General features: G+C 51.2%; 3 protein-coding genes across 6 annotated transcripts; 2 read left to right on the forward strand and 1 right to left on the reverse strand.

The window, feature by feature from the left end:
* Positions 1 to 1,636: 1,636 nt before the first annotated feature.
* YIF1B (Yip1 interacting factor homolog B, membrane trafficking protein) lies at positions 1,637 to 3,434 on the forward strand. 2 transcript variants are annotated; one of them, XM_026721483.2, is made up of 7 exons: positions 1,640 to 1,890; positions 1,967 to 2,071; positions 2,160 to 2,238; positions 2,315 to 2,372; positions 2,457 to 2,612; positions 2,708 to 2,801; positions 2,934 to 3,434. In XM_026721483.2, the coding sequence occupies exons 1-7, from the start codon at positions 1,666 to 1,668 to the stop codon at positions 3,084 to 3,086; spliced, it is 870 nt and encodes a 289-aa protein (XP_026577268.1). In that variant the 5' UTR covers positions 1,640 to 1,665; the 3' UTR covers positions 3,087 to 3,434. The 2 variants fall into 2 exon arrangements, with proteins under 2 accessions (XP_087795523.1, XP_026577268.1); XM_087939397.1 differs by lacking the exon at positions 2,315 to 2,372 and having other exon boundaries at positions 1,637 to 2,071.
* A 379-nt stretch (positions 3,435 to 3,813) lies between these two features.
* On the reverse strand, positions 3,814 to 15,187 carry SPINT2 (serine peptidase inhibitor, Kunitz type 2). 2 transcript variants are annotated; one of them, XM_026721426.2, is made up of 7 exons: positions 15,091 to 15,187; positions 7,283 to 7,447; positions 6,527 to 6,574; positions 6,084 to 6,143; positions 5,846 to 6,007; positions 5,594 to 5,668; positions 3,814 to 5,214 (listed from the first exon to the last, which is right to left on the reverse strand). In XM_026721426.2, the coding sequence occupies exons 1-7, from the start codon at positions 15,161 to 15,163 to the stop codon at positions 5,048 to 5,050; spliced, it is 750 nt and encodes a 249-aa protein (XP_026577211.1). In that variant the 5' UTR covers positions 15,164 to 15,187; the 3' UTR covers positions 3,814 to 5,047. The 2 variants fall into 2 exon arrangements, with proteins under 2 accessions (XP_026577211.1, XP_026577210.1); XM_026721425.2 differs by having other exon boundaries at positions 5,837 to 6,007.
* Positions 15,188 to 15,396: 209 nt separating this feature from the next.
* LOC113450265 (protein phosphatase 1 regulatory subunit 14A-like) lies at positions 15,397 to 21,761 on the forward strand. 2 transcript variants are annotated; one of them, XM_026721427.2, is made up of 4 exons: positions 15,397 to 16,690; positions 18,532 to 18,612; positions 19,240 to 19,272; positions 19,604 to 21,761. In XM_026721427.2, exons 1-4 carry the CDS (start codon positions 16,472 to 16,474, stop codon positions 19,718 to 19,720), a joined length of 450 nt encoding a protein of 149 aa, XP_026577212.1. In that variant the 5' UTR covers positions 15,397 to 16,471; the 3' UTR covers positions 19,721 to 21,761. The 2 variants fall into 2 exon arrangements, with proteins under 2 accessions (XP_026577212.1, XP_087795525.1); XM_087939399.1 differs by lacking the exon at positions 19,240 to 19,272 and having other exon boundaries at positions 16,334 to 16,690.
* The last annotated feature ends 1,405 nt before the right edge of the window (positions 21,762 to 23,166 follow it).

The raw sequence follows: 23,166 nt of genomic DNA on the forward strand, positions 1-23,166 counted from the left end.
CTATGCCGCTTAGAGACTCCCAGCATGACCCCCAGAAGCCACCAAGCCACCTGACAGTGGCATCCTCCTCCTGAAACCTATTGGGGCCCCCTGGAGGGCTGATGCCATGGGCTCCCCCCCCCCCCCGTCAACAAGGGCTTCTTGCAGAAAGCAAGGCAAGGCTCCATCTAGCAAGAGGAATCTGAAGGAACAGCAGCCCAGCCATGAAAGGAGGATGCCCCAAGTAACAGCTGATTAACACAATGGCCGGATTCTCAAGAGGGGGTGGGGGTAGGGGCACAAACAGATCTTGAGAGGCCTGTGCAGCAAGAAAGAAGGCTGGCTTAATCAAACAAGCTAAGCCTGCCAGGCTGTGCAGGACAGGCAGAGGCTGCAGCTAGTACCTAGGCTCTACACTGCGCTTGACAGAACCTGCAATTGCATGCAGCGTCCCTACTTACTCCATTGCACACTGGCTAAGTGCAGCTTCTGCCTAGTCCACCCACAGGGTGCCCCAGGGAAAGACTGCCTGAAGACCTTCCTGGCCAGAACTGCCATCTCTTCTTCAAGCTGAGCGGAGAGTCCAGGCAGGTTGCCAGTCAGTCCCAAATGGGCGTTGCATTCATGCCCAGAGGCGGAGATCCCCAGGTCCAGTCAAGTTAAGTTGGCAAGGTTCTGACTGTGTCAGGAGCCTAGGCGGGTTTGGATGGAGAGGAATGACTTGACCCTGCCAAGACCGAGTGCGGGTGTTTCAATCACCCAGATCTGGGGACCTCCCAGATCTTTGACTTGCAGGAGGTAGCCCATCCCCCTTCAAGGTGTGCCCCCTGAGGTTCTTCCCATTCTATGTCAGTTGGAGCCAAGAAGGCCTTTCCTAGATTGGGGGCCCTTCAGTCACTCTTGTTCTAGTCTCCTTATGCTTGACTTCTGCCATGCACCATACCACCAGGCTCCCTTGAAAAGCACCGGGAACTTCAACTGGCTCCAGAATGCAGTGGTGAGCAGTAATGGGCATATCTCAACAAGCCCACCTCTGCTTTGCAGACCGTGTTGGCTGCTGGCTTACTTCCAGGCAGCCTGCAAGGTGGTGGGTGCTAGCTTAACTTGAGGGAACACCTGTCCCCCAATCTATAAGCCCATCCGATTCACTCCTGCAGGGATGGGACGCTCCAGGTTCCTGCCATGAAAACTTGCCAGATTTATCGGGACCAAGGAACGGTCCTTCTGCCCTCCGGAACCAGCTTTAGACTCCACCACCTGCTTTTCACCCAGGAGGCCTTTGGCGATTGCCAAACGCACATCGTTGCACTCGCCCTCCTTCAATTCCTGGGTTCGCTTGTCGCAGCCGAGCGGAGTCGTCGCAGGCAAACCCGCCGGAGAAGTTGTTCTCACGGCTACTAGGAACCCATAGCCGCTCGCCGAGCCGGTTCCTCCCCTCGAGCCTCTCTGGGCTGCCAGAGCAAACCCCCTGCCACCCCCCGCCCCCCCCAAAAAAACTGGAATCGCCTCCGCGAAAGACGGGCGGGGCGACTTGGTGTGCAGTGACGTCATTGCACGCCAAGCAGGCGGGGCCTCGGTGACGTCAAACGGTCTCCTGGCAACTGGCCCGCCTGTCCGGAACGACGGCGGCCTCACGTGGCTGGCGTCCCGGGCCGCCCATTGCCCCGCACCCAGCAGCGCCCAGCGATGGAGGGCGACCCGGCGGGAGAGGCCGCGCGCGAGCGGGGGGGGGCGCGGGGGCGCGAGGGGGGCGCACCCGCCTTTCCCTTCGCAGCGTCGCCCGCCCGCCGCCCGCCCGCCGCCCCGCCGCGGCTCTCGGAGGACCCGAGCGGGCGCCCCCCGCGGCCGGAGCCGTTCGCCAAGCTGGCCGCGGCCTACGGCAGCAGCCTGGCCTGGCGGGGGCGGGCACTGGTGAGTGCCGCGCCGGTGCCGAGCCTCTGCCGAGCATGTGCAGAGCGCCGCCCGCCTGACCCGCGTCTCCTCTCAGGCCGAGCGCCTGGTGCCGCTGCGCCGCCTGCAGTGCTACTTCGCGGTGGACACGCGGTACGTGGGGCAGAAGCTGGCGCGGCTGCTCTTCCCCTTCGGGCACCAGGTGAGTGGGGGGGGCGGGGCGGGCGAGGGGTCCTCCCGTCCCCGCCCCTCCCCCCTCCGTCTGTCTGTCTGTCTGTCTGTCTCGGCAGGACTGGCAGGTGCGCTACCAGCAGGACCCCCCCGTGGCGCCCCGCTTCGACGTCAATGCCCCCGACCTCTACATCCCAGGTAGGGCTCGGACAGGGGGTGTGGGGGGGGGGCGGCGGCAAGCCGCCCGCTTCCTCCTCCTTTTCTTCCTCCACAGTCATGGCCTTCATCACCTACCTGCTGGTGGCTGGGCTGGCGCTGGGGACTCAGAATCGGTGAGACTGGTGTGGGCACCTGAGCCTAGCGGGCTCCCCTCCCCTAGCCTGGAACCCCCTCCCCACTCCTGCTGCTCCTTGCAGGTTCTCCCCTGACCTGTTGGGCTTGCTGGCGAGCTCCACCCTGGCGTGGCTCATCCTGGAGGTGTTGGCCATTCTGATCGGTCTCTACCTTGCGGCCGTCAACACCGAACTGACCCCCATCGACCTGATTGCCTTCTCAGGTTACAAATATGTTGGGTGAGGAGCTTGGGGTCCTTGCATCCTGGCGGGGCGGGGCGGGATGGGGGGACGGGATGGGTAGTGAGGTTAACCCATCTTTTTCTCCTTGCCAGCATGATTGCAGGCCTCTTGGCAGGGCTGCTCTTTGGGAAGACCGGTTATTACATGCTGCTCGGCTGGTGCTGTGTCACCGTCTTTGTGTTTATGGTGAGAGGGAGAGGCTGCCATGCTGGGTGAGGGTGGGTGGCCGGCCCTCCCCTTCACTTTTGTGGGTCCTTGGCCACCCGCCTACACTGCCTTTTCTAAGTGGGCTGCTCTCATCCATCCTCCTCCTCTCAGATCCGTTCGCTACGCCTGAAGATCCTGTCAGAGGCAACCGAGGGGGTCCCAAGGCGGGACACCAACAACCAAGTGCGCATGTACCTGACCATGGCTGTGGCTGGGCTGCAGCCCCTCCTCATGTACTGGCTCACCTTTCAGCTCATCTACTGATGCTTTGCTCCAGCAGCTGCTTTGGGGCCCCAACACCCAGCATTTCCAAACTGTCCCCTCTCCCCGGCCGCCCTGGTTGTGCAGAAGACACAGAGGAGGGCAAGTGGGTTTTCCTGGGCCCTAAATCACAGCTCCCCAGTCCTTCTTTGGAAGGTGCCTGGCAGTTTGCACTGCTCCCACCTTGATTTGGCTCAGGACGTTTGCTTGTCCTGCTCTTTTCGGTCTGGTTCTTGTCCAGCCAGGCTGGTCACTCCTGCAGAGGAACTGGGGAAAGGGCCTGCTTTCCTGTCTCTTCAGGATATGGAATTCCCCGCTTGCCACAAACAAAATAAAATGTGGGAGGCAGTGTGTGCGTGCTCTCTGTCATTTCGATAGGGGTACTCCATTGTCTGTCTTCCACCTGCCCTCCCCCAGGGGGTTGGCCTGCTCTGCGACGTGCGGTCAGAAGCAAAACGGTTGTACCTCCAGGCACACGGGAAGATGCTTGGAAAAGAGTGGGGAAGGGAAGCAGTTAGGTTCCTGGCAGCAGGGAAGCCTGCTTTGCCCCCGAGGCTTTCAAGGAAAGTTTCCAAGGAGTAGCAGCTACCTTTGTCACCAGGGCTGAATGGGCAAGGGGCAGTCCTAGTTGGGCAGGAGCTTCTCCAATGCCTTCTGGGCTGCAGCCAGAGCTGCACCCCTTGGCCAGTACCCGCTCCCCTCCAGGGCTACAGCATTCATTGCACAAAAGTTCCGTTATTCTTTTATTCAGAGTTCATTCATTATTAAAAACAATTAAAAGAGTCCCTCAGGATTTCATACAATCAAGTTTTGATCTGTTTTTTTAAAAATATATAAAAACCCATTTAAAGCTGGTTATGTAGAAGCTTGCTCAGTGAGATGCCTCCGCAGCGGCCACTCTTTGAAAACCGCGCCTTTCCCGGCAGGGAGGGAACCATGTGGTGGAAGTGCTGGCAGCCACAGCCCACGGTGCAATTCAGAGAAATGAAGGTTTGCAGTGGGCCTGGGAGCCAAAGGTGGCCTCGTCTGGGAGGCTTGGGGGAAAATAGTCCATGCCAGCCAATGGCAGAGCCTCAACAGCTGCAGCTGTCGGCGCCTGATAATCTCAAGAAAAACTGGGCAGCCCCCACAGGTCCCGGAGAAGAGCTGAGCTTAAGGCATAGTGAGGAATAAACTAAGGGGGCCCAAGGCCCCCTGCCCAGACAAAGCAACATACGGGCCGCTAGGGTCCTTACACCTTGCTTTTCTCCCTTCCTGGCTCCCAGATTGGGGGCTCTTCACTCCTTGCTGGTGTCCCCCAGGGAAATGAGGTTTTGCAGGGCCCTGGTGAAAGCTGTGCAGAACCCCTGCACGGCAGCCTGTTCTCTCACCCCACTGGGAAATGCATGGCCCGGCCCAGCTTGAGAGGGAAGACAGTACCTTTAGGTCTTGGGTGCACCAGAGGAATTCTACAGAAGCACAGTGGTATCAACACCCCAAAAGTTTTTGTTTTTGTTTTTCATCCTGAAGAAACGTGGCTTCAACAGCCTCGCCACCCCTTCTTTCCCCAACAGGATTAATGTGTGCAGGGCACAGGCCCACCCTCCAGAGCCGCCTCTGCGGGACTCAACCGGAGGAGTCACTGGCAGCTTCAGCTGGGCATTCCCAGGTAGTCTTCCAATGCATTGGGAGGACCCCAGTGGGACATGGCTACGTAGAGCCCGTTCCCCAGGGGGAAGGTAAGGGTGGGGCCGTGGGTCAAGTGAGGAGGAGTCGCCACTGGGTCTGAAGGGGGGAGGGCAGTGCCCGCAGCTCCTTCTGGACTCCTGTGGAGCAGCTGAGCCGAAAGGGTGACCAAGGCCGGGGGAGAGAAGGGGGACGTTCCCAGGGAAAAGGGATGCTTCCCTATCAAAGCCCAGCAAGGCACAGCCGCCTGCTGCGGTATTTACATGCTCCTTTGGCTCCCACTGAGGCAGCTCCCTCGCTCAGAGGGTGTAGGCATTGCTCATCAGGTACTCTTTGTCATCCATCGTGCTCCACACGGCTCCCACGGACAACTCCGGGTTCTTCCGGCAGATCTTAACAAAGAAAACCCCCATCGAGCCCAGCAGGATAGTCACCAGGATGGCCAGAAGGACGGCAAGGACCACAGCTGGGGAAGAAGAAGAAGAGACAAAGCCTCAGGCGGGGAAGGGGTTTTGCTTCAGGAAGGCGGGGGAGCTTCCCTGCTGCCTGCTTGGTTGGCAAGGCAGTGGTCCTCTGGGTGCCTCCTTATCCAGAATGGGAACTTTCCAACAGAGGGTGATGGACAGAAGGGAACACATGCAGGACGGGATGGATTCCTCCCCTGGAGAAGCTGTGGCAGCAGCACAATTAGGGAGCCCTTGTCAGGAGGGCCCTTGCTGTGGAGCTGTACCAAGAACAATCCTGCCAAGAGGCCCCAGGAAGCCCAGGTCCCTCCTGGATTGAGCTGGCCACAAACCCCATGAGATCCCACTTCCCCCCGTTTCTGCTGAGGACCAGCTACGCACCTCTGGTGGAGAAGCTGAAGGGTTCGGAGGGGAGGCGAGGGGGGGCGCCTGCATCTCCTGGCTCCTCAGTTATCTCTGAAGCAGAGAGAAGACAAAGAGAAAAGTGGGGAGGAGCAACTGGGAGTCCCGGCTGCCCTTTTGGGGGTTGTGCAGGGGAAGCAAGGACTTTTCCGAATCATGCTGGATCTTGGGAGGTGGGGTGGGAGGGCATGCCAGCTGTCTGGGAAGGGTGACAGGGGTTACCTCCATCACCTGTGCACTGGCTCCAGCAGTGCTCTTCGAAGAGATAGTTGTTCTTGTTGCCACGACAGCCCCCATAGATGAACATCTTGCACATCCGGCTCTCTAGGTCGAAGTACCAACGGAGGAAGGAGGCCCGGCAGGGACCTACCACCCGGGGCGCAGCACAGAATTCTAGGGGAAAAGAGATGGTTCGGAGAGGCCCCTGGAGGAAAGACAGTCCGGGGAAGGAAGGAAGGAACTCTCTTACCTCTGAAGCCAGGCCTGTTTTCATAGGCCTCTGGGAGATGTCCAGCTCTTGGTGTAGCCACTGGGAGAAAAGCAGAGCAATTGGCCAGAGGCTGAAAACCAGTGGTCATCTTTGGCAAAAGCTGGCTGTTCCAAGCCACTCCCCCCTTCCCAGGCCTGGGCACCCCTAATATGCACACCAGGGGTCCTAGAGGTTCACCTGCCCCACTCTCCAAAAGGCAGCCAGTGCAAAACACAGGGTAAGACCTAACCTGCCGGAAGACCTCAAGAAATATCTGGCTTGGGAGGCTGTAGAAAACAGCCCCTTGCAGGGAAATTGGCCACCAAGGCAGCATTGTTGAGGGGCTACAGGTTTCCGGAGACCCCAGCCTCCAGCCCACCTCTGAGAGCAATTCCTCGAGTTCCCAATTCTTCCAGCCTCGTGCATGAGCCCAGGACCCTTACCTTCAGTGGCTGGCCCGCTAGGTACCACTGTTGCCTCTGCAGCCCCTCCTGGAAGTCAAGAGAATTCTGGCATCAGAAACCCAGAGCAACGGTCTGGAGCAGATTCACTGAAGGGCCGGGCCTGGCCTGGCCCACTCCCTCATGCCCAGGGGAGCCTTGGACAAAATCCCCTGGGGAGGGAGATCTCGGCCTTTCTTTGTCTACTGCTCTGTGTTGAGATGGTTAAGTGCATTAAGTGCTGCATTCCTGATGGTGACCCAGAGCACGCACCCCTTGCCAGGAGCCAACTGTGGATGCCAGGTCCTGGGAACTCCCACTTCTAGCTGCTCTGAAGGCAGGAGAAACGCAAGCGGCTTTCTCTCGGGGCTGAGGATTTGGGTGTAGTGAAAGCCACAAAGCATGAAGGGGAGAAAGGCAGCAGGAGCCTTGTGCCCCTCGTAGTGACAGGGGGTCCCAGCGGTAGGAAAAGAGGAAGGCAGCAGCAGGCGTTGGGTTCATAAACACCCTTTCTGGCATCTCTCTGTGGCATGTTCACCCGTGGTATTGTGCTCTCTGGACTGGGCTGTTTTCTAGCAGACGTTTCATTACCCAACTAGATGACATCAGTGCTAGTCTGACGGTAGTGCTAGACTAGCACTGATGATGTTACTTAGTCTGAGTAACGCAATGTCTTCAGGGAAACAACCAAGCTCAGGGAGCAACAAGGACCCTCATTTTAACCCTGAGCTATAAATACTCTCCTTCATTGATGCTCACCTCTGATACACGTCTGGAAGCAGTCCTGTTTGGAGACGAAGTTGTTGGCATTGCCTTTGCAACCTCCAAAAATGAATTCCTGGCACATCTGACTTGTGGCATTGTACCACCACCGATGGAAGGATGCCCGACAAGGCCCCACTGTCTTGGGCGAGTGGCATCGGCCTGAAAGCAGAGAGAGGTTTGTGGAAGGAAGCAGCTTCAAAGAGGCCAGTGGACTCCACACTCAAATATTTTTTTTTTAATAAAGTGTTTTATTTTTTTAATTTTACACATCTCTTCACATGAGCAACATAATTCTGGATTATAACACTGGTACATAGTTATACTTTCATTTCCATTAATCTTATATCATCTCATATCATTATCCATTTCACTCATCTTTAAATAAATTTGCATTTCATTAATTCAATATCAATATCATTTCATCCACACATAGGTTTTCAATTCTTTATCCCCTATTATTTCCATTTTCAGCTTATCACCTATTTTATTTTATATTACACATCATTATTATCCTTAATTTTCTCTAAGCCGATATATAATAAATAATCTAAAAAAAGAGTAAAAGTAAAATAAAGCCAATATATTTAGGATCCACATGGTTTTTGTTCCCCTACTTTAATCATAATAAAATACTCTCAATGTATGCCTCTAATATCCATTAAATAATCAACTGTATATTTTAAAATGTATATATTTTAAAGTATTCCCCCCAGTAAATCGCTAAAATAACTTCTTAATATGTCTCATTTTATCTTCACTTTACTTATAATCATTAACAATCATTTTTTCTTCCTTTCCACTTTATATATTTTAATTCATTTCCATTCCCGTTTTTAATCCTCCAAAGAAAGGGTTCATAACAGCATAATTCATATACAATTCATATTCATGTGTGTGTGTGTGTGTGTTTGTTTAAGTTCATGGGTATTTATATGTATGGTATTCAGCTTTGTTTGGGTATTTTCCCATGTCATTATAGTTGTGTTTTTAAAGTTGTAGCAACGTTTCGGCAGAATCTCATCTGCCATCATCAGGCTTGTGTATTGTGTTCGTCTGCGAGTCAGGCTTTCACAGCCATTTCTGTTTTAAATTTGGTGCTAGCCTACTGCTGTGTTAGAATGTTTTTTTTTTTCATCCTGATTGGTTGGGAGTCTTGGTCTGTGTTTATTGGTCTTATACACACACACACACACACACAAACCTAAAATATTTCCCAGCAAGTTGTAGACTAAATGCCAATATACATTCCCATGTGGTATCCCCCTTATAGAATCCCTAACTCTTATCTCTAAATTTTTCAGCTTTATTATTTCTTTTAATTTTAGCCAGCTTTCCTTTTTCTAAATATCCTGGTCTTTCTTCTTTTTCTTCTTCTAGTATTATTTTTATTCTCCTCTGCCTGTCAGCCATGTTTTCCCCCACCCTTTCCAGTTCTCTTTTTTGGGGGTTTCTTCTTATATAATTCCTTCTTCTTCTTAGTCTTGGGAGCCTTATCTCTTTCATTTGTTGTCTCTGTTGTCAATGTCTCTATTTTAAATCCTTTTATATCCTTTGGCAATGGTCTTTGTTCTCCATAGTCATCTGGGCTGTTGGTTCCCTCTTCCGGCTCGCCATCTCTGAGCTTTCTTTGTTCTTCTGCAAGCTGCAATGCCATTACTTTACTAATCATTGTGTCCAGCAATTTCATTCTTTCTTTTAACATACCTCTTTCAGTTTGCAGCTCCGACTTAATTTTTTTGCTTATTTCTTCCATTTCTTTATTAAAGATCAATTTTTTCTATTATGGTCCTTACCAAAAGTTTCCGTTTCTCTCACTTTCTCTTTCTTCTGTTTTCTTGTCACAGTCAACCTCCAGCAGTCCCAAAATATTGTATACTTTTATATTTTACTATAGTCTCCTCTTTAAAAAAACAAACAAACACACTTCTGGGGTTTTGTTGCATTAATAATCTTTTATTCTATTTCTTCTCTTTTCAAATATTTATGCAACCAGTAATTTTCCATAAAAACAAAAGAGGAAAATCTTTAACCATTAGGTGGTGTTCCATATCACGTTTTTTCCAAAGTTTGTTTTATTTTTAATTCTCTTTTCCGTAGTATTAATGTTAATTTTTATCCATTCCAAATAAGTCTAGCATTTTATCCAGTGCCTAATTAATGTCCAATTCTGTATATTATCAAATTTAATATCTGATTTCATATAATTCTTTTATTTTGGATTTTTCCTTTACCTTATATTTTCCTCTTATTCTCGTTTCGCTGCTACCATTCTTCCAAGCAAGGACTCGTTCTTTCCTCTTTTTGAGGTTTTTTTTTTTAATTCAAAGTCTTTTATCTAGTTACACGCCGCTCACCACTTCCACTCTCCAGCACAAAGTTAAGTCCCGGCAGCTTCAGGGCAGCCATTAAACTGCCACTTCTCCCTGTCTTCTAGGGGAGTAAGTACCAAGCCAGGGAGGGGAGATGAGGCTCCCCTCAACCCAGCTGGCAGTCTCCCCCTCTTCCCCCACCCCTCCGAGGTGGGTCAGATGGTTCCGGTCCCTCGGGGACTCCTCCAACAGGGCAAGCACAGATCAAAGCTGTGCACAATCGTGGTCTCTGGTCCGTCTTCAACTGAAACACCATCAGAAGTATCAAATATTTTTCTGATGGCATTTAGACCCACTGCCACACTTAGCTGCTACCCACTCTGGGCACCAAGAGCCCAGGACAACTCCCCCCAGATTGGTCTGGAAAGGCAAGTAGGATTGTGAACCACAAGTTATGAATGGGATGCTAGTGGGATCCTTCATCCCCTCTTCCTCAGAAGGCTGATCTTGCAGAGATAAGTCTGGGATACCCATCTGTGCAAGTCAACTTGCCTTAATAGAGCAGTTACAGTGGTACTTTTCCTGGGAGGGATAGCATTCAGAAAGCTGAAAATTCCTTGGCTTTTGTGCAAATATCCACTTGCAGGCATTGGCGGGGCTGGCATTTGTGAACTGTTCCCTCAGAGCAGATGAATGCTTGCCCTACACTTTGATTCTGTTACTGAAGATTAAAAGTATTTTCCTAATTCTAGAGCTGATTGTAGTATCTCTTCCAGTGGAAGGTCCTTCTCTATGCATGTCACCATTTGTCCCAGGAGAGTGGAAAACAACAACTTTGCCAAAAACAGCTGTTGTTTGGGGGGGGGAGAGTACGAGTGGAAAGACCACAGAGGCCTAAGATTCTGGGTTTCATCCCTGGTGAAGCCGGCCAAGGAAAGGAACGCTGCCTCTCTGGATCACTTTCCTTGCCCACCAGCAAAAGCAAATCCCACAGGATTTTGACCACCACAAGATGGTCCACCTGTGCCACAGCTGCCGTTTAGATTTTCCAGCAACCTGGTATGGTCACATTTCCTACTGTGTGGCTGGGGGATGGAGGGCTTTCAGAGAATGCAGGCTGAGGCAGGCCAGGCTGAAATGCAATGCACCACTTCAGGAAACTTTCTCAGAGTTATGGTGGCACTTCCATCAAGGACGGATGGAGACTGTGATCGTGCGCAGCTTCGATCCATGCTTACCCTGTTGGAGGGGTCCCTACGGGACTGAAACATCAGACCCACCTCGGAGGGGTGGGGGAAGAGGGGGAGACCACCAGCTGGGTTGAGGGGAGCCGCATCTCCCCTCCCTGGCTTGGTATACTCCCCTGGAAGACAGGGAGAAGCGTCTGTTTTAATGGCTGCCCTGAAGACAGGAAGCTACTGGGACCTAAGTGTGGGCTGGAGAAGTGAAGTGGTGAGTGGCATGTATCCAGACAAGAGAAGCTGAACCTTTTGTTTTAATAACCCTGAAAAGCAGAAAGAAAGACTCCTCGCTTGAGAGTACAACGGTGGCGAATAGAAAACAAGAGGACAATATAAAGTAAATAAAAGTCTGGACTACTACAAAAGAGCTATAATGAAATTAAGGATGCAATCGGGAATAATATACAGAACCTGGCATTAATTAGGCATTGAATAAAATGCTGAACTTGCTTGGAATTGATTGTATTTTTTAAAAAAAGCTAATGGTTGAAATGCTTGAAAATTACCATTAATAAAATTGAAAAAAAGGGGGAAAAAAGAACTTTGAAAAGTGGAAGTGATATAGAGCACTACCTAATGGTACAAGGCATTTTTTCCTAGATGACTTTATGGAAAATTACAGGTCTGTTAAACGTGTGAATGAGAAAAGACATGAAATAAAAGACTTACATAACAGGAAGCCCAGAAGCTTAAAAGAAAAAGGGGGAGATTGCAGTAAGAGGACAAAGGAAGGCAATATCTTGGGACTGCTGAGGGTTGACTGTGCAAAGGAAATAGGAGGACCGTAAGAAAAAGAGATATAAATGTCTCTTGGCAAGGATTACAATTAACTTTAATAAGATAAAGAATAACATAATTGATTAAAAAATGGAAGAAGCAAGCAAAGAATTTGAGTTGGAACTGCAAACAGTGAAAGAAATGATAAAAGAAAGAAGGGATTTATTGGACACACTGGCAGAAAAAGTAATGCAATTTATAGCAGAACAAAGGAATTCTAGAGGAGCCAAAGGAAGAGGAAAACAGCCAAGATGGACATGAAGATTCAGAGACATTGCCAAAAGACAGAAAAGGAACTAAAACTAAGACATTGACGACACAGATAATAAATAAAAGAGAAAAAGCTCCCAAGAGTAAGCAAAAGAAGAAGCTGTACAAGAAGAAATTTCAAAAAAAGAGAAAAGCAAGGGGGAGAGGAAAAATGGAGTGAGTGATATTAAGAGGGTTCTATTGTTATTAATCACACACACACACACACATACACACACACATTATGTATGTATGTATGTATGTATGTATGTATGTATGGTATTCAGCTTTGTTCAGGTATTTTCCCACGTCATTATAGTTGTGCTTTTAAAGTTGTAGCAACGTTTTGGCAGAATCTCATCTGCCATCATCAGGCTTCTGTATTGTGTTCATCTGTGAGGCTGAGAAAGTCTGACTCACAGATGAACACTATGCAGAAGCCTGATGATGGCAGATAAGATTCTGCCAAAACGTTGCTACAGCTTTAAAAGCATAACTATAATGACGTGGAAGAATACCCAAACAAAGCTGAATACCATACATACACACACACACACACACACACACACACACACACACACACTGCTTGCACTGGCACAAAGCCGAAAGCACCAGCCTGAGGATGGCGAGTGGGATCTCGCCAAAACATTGCCAAAATACTCTTAATCTTACATGGGAAAAGACCTAAACACCCCCGCACACACACAAGTATGCTAATGACTATTTAAATATTTGGAAAACAGAGAATATAATGATGGGCGAAAAGCTGGTATTAATTATGTTTAAAAAGTGTGAATTAGGGTTATATAAATGCTATAGGTAGAAATTGGTTAAAAGGAAGTAAAGGGGGAAATTAACTCTGTTTTTATTTTATTTTTTTGTGGTATACATGAAATAGAAAATATAATTGATTATACAAAGGGTATGAGAAAATAGAAAATATAATGAACTAGAAGGGATTATGTGGGAATGTAAAATATTTATAATGAATGAATTATATTATAATCAAAAGCTGGGGAATGAAATGTTATTAAAATTATATAGGTAAATTTTAGAAACAAAGAAAAAACATGAAATGATTATATGAATATCTCTGGAATAGATATAAGATATATTGTAGATGGGGGATATACCATGTGGATCCTAAACGTATTAATCTTATTTTACTTTTACTCATTCTTTCATTGACTGTCTAATTTTAAATTGGTCTTGAGAAAGTTATAGATAACAATATATAAGGTAACATAAATAGGTGGTAAGCTGAAAATGGAAATAATAGGGGATAAAGAATTAAAAAGATATGTGAGGATGAAATGATTTTGATATTGAATTAATGAGTTGAAATATGAAAGGGAAATTTATCTAAAGATTAGTCGAATGGATAATAATTTGAAATGATATTAAGAAAGTTGAAAGTGTCGATGATTATGTATAAATATTGTAATCTGGAATCACGTTGCTCACATGAAGAGATGTGTAAAAAATAAAAATAAAAAAAACTTTGAATTTAAAAAAGAAAGGAAACTTTCTCGACTGCCGCCCATCTCCCTCTGGCTGATGTCCTACAGACACCCCGTTTCCAAGGTCTAAGTCCCAACCCTTGCAAACACAGTGTCTGGGCAGATTTCTATCCCCCCAGTGACCCACAAAAGGAAAAGAGATCAGAACTCCGTAGTTAGCTTTTATAATTATACGGAAATAAATAGAATCTACAGGAGGAGCAATTTCCAAGGGCAAAAGTGGGGAAAGGTAACCTATGCACCTGGAAAGAAGGAGGGATACGGGGTGAGGGGGAGGTCTTTGGAGAGCAGAGGAGAAACTCATTCAGCAACACATGTTGCTTAGTGTGGGATTTATTGCACTGTAGTTCTCTAGGCTTTTTCACTGTAATGTGCATGCAAAACTGCTGTCCATAACCCCACTAGTTTTAAAGCAGAACTCAAATTGAAAAAGGCCCAGTGGATTAATTTGAACGCCTCCTTAACTTGGAATGAGTTTGAGGCTTCAGGCATATAACCGTGTCATAGCTGTAAGAGCCTCCAGTTTATGACTGACTTGAATGAAATGTTGCAGGGGGCTAAGCTAGCCATTTCTCAGATGAACAGAGATTTTGTCCAGAAATAATTGGGCAGAGTGTGAGCTTCAGAGAAGAAAGCCCTTAATTTCCCATTTTGCTCCCTCGTGCAATATTTGTGGCCCAAAGATCCCACCCAGGATGCTGCTGGCAAGGAGCCAGAGATTGGCCCACCATAACCTCCCACACCAAGAGACAACGCAGGGAAGACCCTCCGCTCTTGACTGCAGAGAGAAGATCCTGCTCCCTCCTCCTGTTTGCTCAAAGTTTGGGATTTGCCCTGTGGCCATTTGGCCCTTGTAGAGAAGGCAGGTGAAAGCACCCACTGCCCCCCTTTGTTAGGCAGGGGCAGCAGGAACGTTTTCTTACAGGAAGTCCAGTTGGCACCAACTTCCTCCTGCAGACAATGGCAGGGAGGCAGGTGACTCAGGCACAAGTTGCAGACCTCACCCAAACAGGCTGAACCAGTTCAGGGCTGGTTGGCCCATCCCACCTGATCAGATTTCACTGAACATCCTCTCATCCATGGGAGTTCATGGGAAGGGCAGACAACACCATTCTCAGCTGGCTGTAGCCCAGGAAAAGGCTTTCTTCTGCCCCCAACCCTGCCAGAAGACAAGACTCCCCCCCCCACTTGGGGTTTCAGCCAGGACAACACAACCAGCAGGTGCATAAAGCCCTGATGGCCACAAGAGAGGCCTGGCGAGAGGCTGCCATCTTCGTACCTGCCCACCCCACTAGCAGAGCGAAGGCGGGCTTCAGGAGCTATCCAGAGGGGGGCGGGGGGAGCTACCCGGCTAGTGCCCGTCTAACTGGGCAGAAAGGAGGCCCTCATCTCCCAGACCCAGCAGCCAAACGTGGCTGGGAAAGACGCGGGGGCGGGGGGGTGGAAGAGGACTCTCGACAACCGGGACAGTGGGGGCGGGGGGGCTAAAGCGAGCCGCAGCCGGCCGATCTTTTCGGGTGGGGCATGTCAAGGCCAGCCTGCGCTGTAGAGACCAGGGCGTTGGTAGTGGCCCGCACACAGCGCAGGAACCCGCCCAACGATCCGCAACCAAGCCTGGCCACCGTGTTTGAAGCTACAAAGGGACGGGAGGAACGCCTCTTCCTCAAGGCCGGCTCAGGGGAGCAGCACCGGGCGCGAATTCTTACCTGGCGGCGACTCTGCGGCCGCCAGCGCAGCCGCCAACGTGATCAACAGCGCCAGACTTTTCTCCCGCGTCATCGCAATGTCCTCCCGGGCCAAGCTGCCCGCTGGGCCACAATGGCCGCCGAACACCGCAGGTGAACCACGCCCACCGCTCTCCGGGCGCCAATCACGGGGACCGACGTCTATCGCTATCGCACCTGTCTGCCCACCTATTTTGCATAGACTGCGTAACAATCACGTGGTGGTGGGGCGCTCCACCGGCTGCAAAGTGGGAAAGTCCCGGATGGAGAAACCTGCAAGGTGAAAGCGGAAGATGTAGCAGGTGCAGTCGGGGCAGGGCTACGGTCCGCACCGCTGCTCCTGGTTCCTTCTCCCGCTCGCGGTTGCCTGGTTCCGGGATGGCTTCTGTGGAAGCCTCATCCGCTTTCCGTTTCGCCGCCGCCGCCGCCTCGACTTGGGAAGAGCGTGCTGGGATCGGCACAGGCCCCGGAATAAAAGCCGGAATCCCTTCCCTTCGCCCCTTTTCCCACTCCCGCTTCAGCATCCCAGCTTACCTTTTGCCGAAGCGCAGGTTGGGGGTCCCGCGGCCCCCTTTCCCGCTCGGAAAGCCGCTCTGTTGGAAGCGCGGGGGTTCAGAGAGGCCGTCGCAGGGAGGCTTCCTGAAGGAGACCCCCTCTTGGGAAGGGCGGGGTGTCGTTTCGACGAACGTGCTTGCATAAGGACAGAACGGCCCAGGTGGGGGGCTAGAAGGAAGGGGGCCGAGGCAGCGGGGCGACGAAGCCGCTCCAGAACGCTGCGGCAGCTTTCTCAACCGGAGTCCGAACCAAATGACCCGAGCAGAGCAGGCGGCAGCAACTCGAAGGGGCAAACCCCGACTTTTCACAGAGGTGGGACAGAGACGGGTGAGGACATTGGAAGGCAAGCCCTTCGCAGGCCGGCGCTAGGAGAGAAGGGCCGTGCCGACCACCCATTAAAAGGGGGCCGGGAAGGGGAGGGGGCGCTAACAGTTGGCGGAATGCCGGGCCCAAATCTTAGTAACCTGCGTGACTTCAGAAAATGCTAAAAGAGCGAGGAGGGGGAAGTGGTCAGGCGACCGCACATTGCTGGAAGGCGATTAGAGCCGAGGCCTCAGGGATCCAGCTCTGGAAAAGAGAGGCCCGCGAGGCCGCCGATCGGCTCCTGCCTGCCAGAGCGGGCCTTCAAGCCTCCATCTTTCAGGGAGGTCCACAAGAACGGCCGGGAGGCCGGTTGGGCCCCGCCTCTGCCCCCAGAGCAAGACTGCCCTCCACCCCGAGGGAGGGTCTGGGAGCAACACAGCTCCGCCCCGGCTGTTATAAGGCGCTGGAAGCCGGCGGACGCCCCGTCTAGCTGGCGGAACGAAGGATGGCGGCGGATCGGGTGGGGAGGCGCTTGGGGCGTGCGTCGCCGGCCCGCTCTACCGGTCTCTCTCCCGGAGGCAGCCGCGCGGAAAGGACAGCCAGCCCGGGCATCCAGAGGCGCCAAGCGCGGGTCACGGTTAAGTATGACCGACGGGAACTGCAGCGGCGCCTTGACACAGAAAAGTGGATCGACGGCCAGCTGGAGGACTTGTACCGAGGACGGGTGAGGGGGATGCCAGGTTGGGCGAGAGGACTCGAAGTCTCGTCCTTTGGGGGGACCGCTGCTGCCCTCGTCCAGACCAGCCCGCCTGAGACACAGCAACTCCTGTGGCCAAAGGCAGCTGCGGTCTCACTCAGCTTCCTGGCCTGGTGGGAGAGAGCCAGGCCAGCTGCCTTCCAATTCTGAACTGGTTCTTGGAGGCCACGATGGGGTTAACATTAAGGCTGCTTGGGACCCCTGCCCCTCCCTCCCTCCCTCCCTCCCAGCTGCTAGTGCTCCCCCAGGGACTGGGGAGCCATCTGCCTTGTTGGGAGGCACATCTGTCTTTAAGGGTGCCAGGAGGCCCTTTAGTTGCAGCCTTTTGATAAGTGGTGGCCTTGGTCCACCAGGGTGGTTGCTGCTTGCTGCTGGTTTTGCTTTTAAAGGCTCAAGAGCCTGAAGGCTGCTGGTGGTACTGAACCAGGAGAGAGACTTGTGGCGACTGCCAAGAGGAGAAGCTGCACTCAGAAAGACGAGGGACTCTGGGCTGCAGGGCCTGTTGCCCTTGGTCACCCCATTCAGCCGTCTTTCCAAGAACCAGATATTTGAGCCCTGGTTTTTCCTGGAATCTCAAGGTTCAATTCAGAAATGTCCCACTCACTCAATGCATGGGAAGACCCTGTCTGGGTCATGGAGCAGGCAAAACTGAGCAGGAGGTTGGCTCCTATTGAATTCAGGCTGGAATGATGGGAGCTGCATGCCCAGCTACCAGAGGGCCGTTATTTGCCCTGCTCCGAGGTTCTTTCAGGCCCCAGGGCCCCTTGCTTGGCTTGGAAGGGACCTTGCCAGGCTCCCAGAAAAAGTGGCAGATGGGCTTGCAGAGAGGGGTCATCCTCCTCCTTCTCCTCTCTTCCCAGGGAGGAATGTGTATCTCCGCCTCCAGTTGCTAACATTTTCTTGCCTAGAAAGGATTTGTGGGGGTGGGGAGCCTGTCCTAGCTATAAAAGAGACGTCTCCAATCCTCCCATGAAAGGAGCGAGTTACCATCTGGGTTGCTTTTCTGCCTCCCCTGGGAGTCCGACCGAGAGGGGAGCAGCTCAGCCGGCAGGCTGGCTCTTCTGGGGGAAGCAAGCCCTGGGCTGGAACATGGTGCTCGGTTGATGCTCTGATCCAGAGGCTTCTTGGCATGAGGGGCAGCAGTGTGTGATCATCCCCTCCCCCCTCTGCATATTTACAGGGCAGTTTCAGATAAAAGATTTGCACTGGAGGCTTTTAAGAAGAGACTGGACAGCTATTTGTCTGGAATGGTGTAGGGTCTCCTGTTTGAGCTGGAGGTTAGACTAGAAGACCTCCAAGGTCCTTTCCAACGCTGTTATTCTGTTAAGGGGTACAGATGGAACCAGGCTCTTCCAACTGGATCAATTGCTTACTGCATGGTAGGCAGTATAGGAGCAATGGCATAGGGATACTTTTGTCCCCAGGAAAAGCAGCAACCACGTCTCTGGAATGTTGTGGGGGTGGGATGCTCTTCATCTTGCTTAAAAAGTGGGATACAGGTGGGTTTTGAAAACTTTGAAAGCTTTGTTGTTCTAGATCAGGGGTGTCAAACGCACGTTGTCACGGTGGCATCACGTGACATATAGGAACCCCCCCCTTTGCTAAACCAGGTGTGGGTGTGGCCAGCACGTGATGCATCTGGCCTGTGGGTCGGCAGCTTGACAGCCCTGTTCTAGATGTTTTCGAACTATGAAATGCTTCACTGAAGATCCTGGGCTACTGTCAAAAAGCTTTGAGACCTCAGAGCTCCAGTTCCTAACTCTTGTTCCAAGATCCCCCTAGCTTGACCCTTTTTGATTTTGTGTCAGGAAGATGAGATGCCAGATGAAGTCAATATCGATGATCTCCTGGAGATGGACACAGATGAGGAGAGGGCCAAGAAATTACAGGTAAGCTGCCTTCACATGACCAGGTCTGCTGACTCAGAGGCAGGAATCCTCAAGGCACCCTTGACTGGGTCCTGTCAGCAGGAATGGAAGGGAGGTGAACATAATTGAGTTTATAAACCTGGCAGGGACAAAGCCGTGGCAGCATTACAGCAGAGGAAGCAGCAGAGTGAACCAGGGGGCTCTTATGCAGACAGAGCACCATTGCACACAAATTCTGAAGAACTTGCTACTCTAAGAAGTGAAGCTCTTCTTCAGAACCAAATGATCAAATGAGCCTTAATGCTCATTAACAACATGCTGGTACTAATTTCTGAGAACCAAGAATGATGCATAGATTGATCTCTCCCTGCACTATTTGTGGCATTAGCCTAGGCTGTGCCATTTTGTTAATAAATGGAAATTAGGATCTGAACAGAATAAGAAAAGGGAACCGGGGATCTGTGTTCACTGTGAAAGAGAAGGCTGTAAATTAGATCTGGGGGCGGGGAATCTGAGCCATGGGAAGAGATTTTCCTGGTTTAGTTCAAGAGTAATCCTGGAAAAGAGGCTGCACATTAAAAGGGCCAGACGAGTAAATGCTGGGCCACCCATCCTTTGGGGCTGTTCCTCACTGTAATTTTTTTCTAGGGCACCTTGGAGTCATGCCACAACAACACGGAGGTGGGTGTCCCCTTTCTGAGCACTGGGTCCTGTGGAATGTGCATGTCCGCCAAGGGTGGGGTTTGCTTTCCCAAAGAGATGCCCCACTTCCAGCTGCTGTGGAATAGTTGAGGAAAGGCACCCTTTCACCCTTTGGGCTCCCCGGCCTTCTTCCCACCCCACGACTCCCTGAGGAGGCTCCCTTGCAATTCCTGGGATCGGGTTGCTACTGATCCTGGGAGTCCCTGTTGGAGGGAGAACCCTTTCCTGGCAGGGTTCCCCCAGGGCCAGACCTCTTCTCCACCTTACTGGAGAAGAATGGTGGGACTCAACCTCTCCCCCCGCCCCCCAGCACTTCACCAGAGAGCTGCTGGAGAAGCTGAGAGGCCTCCGGACAGAACATGTTCTCCGCCGGACAAGTCCCAGCAGCCAGAGGAACGTGGACCAGGGTCCCAAAGTCCCACAGTGACCGTGACGCTGGAGAGCTGCAGAGAGGGCTGAACTGTGGAAGAACTTGCTGCCGCCTCCCTGACTCCATGAGGATGGGCTGGCTCCATGGCTTCAGCCACCTTCACCCTGCTGGGAAGGTCTCCTGGGCCCTTTTGAACCTTTCTCTCTGATGGAGGAGGATGGGCTCTGCTGGGCCACCTCCCCATGATAAAGTGCTCTGCCCCCCAGAAGCTCAACGGTTGCCTCTGCCAGAGAGGGGTGGGGGAGATGGGGCCTTAGGATGACCGGGGCCCTTGTGAGAGAGAACCTGGCCAGGAGAGGGTTTGCCCCCTGTGAAGCTTTCTGGGCTTTTGTGGCCATCACCCAGAAGCTGTGTCTGGGTTTGCATGTTCTTGGGTAGGTTTTCTCCGGCTTGGAATGTTTGGCACAGTCTGCCTGATTATCCAGGGCCATGAAAACTCAGAAGTGGCTTCCTTGTCCAATCTACCCCTCAGCACACACACACACACACACACAGCCAGTGAGTTAAGGTGAAGGCAGCAGGCTTTACTAGAGACTCACAGCTGTGATGCTAGCTGGGTCCATGACAATTTGCCATGGCCAACTTGCCACGGCCAATTCACTGTGGGACAACTCACTCCAGGACGAGTTACACTGATATCAAAGAAATGGTGGGATAGAATCATTAAAGAAAGGATGTAAAAGGAGGGACAGAATGAAACATGAACTGCAAAAAATTAAAACATTTTTTATTTATTTTAAATAATTAAATAGAATAGTTAAACTGTCCTGCAGCAAGTTGTCCCATTCCGACCCGCCAGCCTTTCCCCATTTCAGACAACTCCCTCAGTCAGACAGAGGCAATGAGTCCTTCTCCCCCCCACCCCCCAGCTGGGACCCAGAGGTTTTTTTCCAGGTTAGAAGCTGCTTCAGGAGACAAGCAGCACTTTGTGCTTCTTCCTTGCCAGTGGAGTGGGGGTGAAGGATGTCTGCGTGGTCCACCAACAAGTGCGGGGGGCACATGTTTAGCCCACCTGCCTGCAACTGGGCCTGTGGCAGCCCTCGCAATCCAGTCCACCCTGGAGCTTCTGGATCCCCTAGCATTATCTGGCTATAGAAGGACTTCTCCCAGGCCCCACAGATGTTTGTGCACATATGGTTCCCCATGTGCCCCCCCCCCTTGCCATTACTGTCTCTTCAAGTCAATCTGTACCAGCTACTGCCTGCCTCAATCCAAGCCAGGGCAGGGGGAGGGGGGGGCGATCTTTTCCCAAGGGAGGGAGAGAGGGAGGGAAGATGCTTGCAAAGGGAAGCTGAGCCAGGCCCTCCCTCCCTCCCTCCCATGGCTGGTCCAGTAGACGCTGGAGGCGCTGGAGCTTGTGCCCTTATTTGGAAACAGGCAGAGGCTGGAGAGGGGAGGGACTTATCGGAGCCCTGGGTGGCCAGCTCATCGGGGCCCCTTTGGCTTCCCATGGCCTAGAGATGCTCACAGCCCTACCCACCCCACACCCACCAAGAAAGCCCCCATCTCATACAAAACATGGGGGGAAAAACCCAAAAGTAATATTCAAAAATTAATTATGAAATAGTATTAACAAAATTGAGGAAAACAGCCTTTTCAAAAATGGATATCACACTTCCTGAATACAATCTTTGCTACTGAGCACTTTTCCAATCTCTCAGTATAATTCTCTTGGCTATTCTGTACAACAAATAAACCCCTCAGAAAGACCCCTGTGATCAGGTCCCAGTTTCGTAACGTAGTTCAAAATAACATTGACAAATGTAAGTTGAAAACAGCCATCTGCATAATGTATGTTAAAATATTCCTCCAAAAAGAAACCCAAATTTGACAGTTCCTTCTTGGCACAAAACAACACTTTAATCCCAATCTGTATATAATGTTAATTGTATAATGTGCAATCCCAAAGTTAACATTGAATTAACTCACTTCATTGTCTTTTACACTTTGTTTTATAGTGAGGTGAATTATTGTTTCATGTCAGAATACAATGCGATTAAGTTTCTGTGAATGAATAAATGCATTTGGGTCAAACATAGTTTTGCAAATGTTATGTTTTATTGCTCTTATGTGCTCTTATGTGCTTTTGGCCACCCAGAGTTGCTGTGGTTAGAAGAGGTGGCTTGAGCATGTTCAGCATATTCAGGGGAAGGCTAGATTTAGTTTGTTCCCCAGATCAGTCTTGAGCCAAAATAGAAGGAAGCCCCAAATCACCAGCTGCAGCCTTGGGCGTTTGGGCTGTGGCCCTTCTCCTGTGCTTTGAAACTGATCCAGGGTGGCCGGGATGGTGATTTTCTTGGGGCCTGCCTTGCTTTGCATCATAAGCTGAGCTTTGGTGCAAATGGTTTCGCAGGATCCACTGATCTAGATCAGCGATAATGCTAATCAGGCAGCCACTGACCTGGCTATCTCTGCTGCAGAAGGGCCTGTTAATGCCACCAGAAAGTGATGCTGACCCAGGACCTGGCCGTTCCTCATTCCAACCTCTCTGGCTTTGGCAAGCAAACTGAAGGTGTGCAGATGGGCACACAACCCCACTGTGCCTGAGCACCTCTTCTATCCCACCTGCTGCAAGGCCCAAGCCCCAGAGTGCCTGGGAGGACCTTCCAATGGTACCTGTGATGCCCCCAGGGGTCCTGCTTGCTGCCTGTTGCTCTCCAGCCCCCTCCCTTTTCTGTCTGATGAGAAAGAAAAGAGCTGTTGGGGAGAACCAGAGCGCTCCCATCCTGGGCTGAGAGAGGGGAGGCCTTCTCCACTCACCCTTGGAAAGCAATCGAACGACTAACCTGGAGAGGTCTGGTTTCCCTACCCCAAAGGGGCCCATCTTCGGCCTCCACCCTCCCTCGTGGTAGTAATTAACCAGGGTAGACTCAAATTCATCCCTGGCCACTCAACGCAATCTCATTCTGATTCAATCCCACCTGTTACCCTTTCTCTCTTCTCCTTCCCCACGCTGAAATGGTGCTCTTAAAGAGCTCGTGTGCTTTCTGCCGCAGGCCCTTAGCCTAGCCAAAGGATCTAGCTCTTCCTCCTCAAACCAAAGTTGTGCCCCAATTACAGTGCAAGCTGTGTCTGAAAGAGCCCCCTTCCCAAATTACCTCCTGCTGCCCAAAACCAAGAGAAGTCTGGCAGAAACTTTTCAGACTGGCACGTGTAATTAAGTGGTCAGCTTTGGTGAGCTAGTTTTCTTCATCAGTTGGGTAAAGTCTCCATGTGTTTGTCTGAAAATCCTAGCAGACACTAGAGGGCAGACTGGAGTCAACCATACATCCTATTTTCATTCCCCCACCCCACCCCACCCTGCCCCCCTGAAGGGATCTCAGGCACGCAGGCAACTCCCACCCTGCTTTTTTTAAATTCATTTCAGCAATGCTAATAAAGGAAGTGAGGGTCATATAATTCAGTGCTCTTTTTAGCTCCCCAGTTCAATGGGACAGCTACGT

This window comes from Pseudonaja textilis, chromosome 10 (genome assembly GCF_049901715.1).
Source record: "Pseudonaja textilis isolate UNSWEBS1 chromosome 10, rPseTex1.2, whole genome shotgun sequence".
Classification (NCBI taxonomy): Eukaryota; Metazoa; Chordata; class Lepidosauria; order Squamata; family Elapidae; genus Pseudonaja; species Pseudonaja textilis.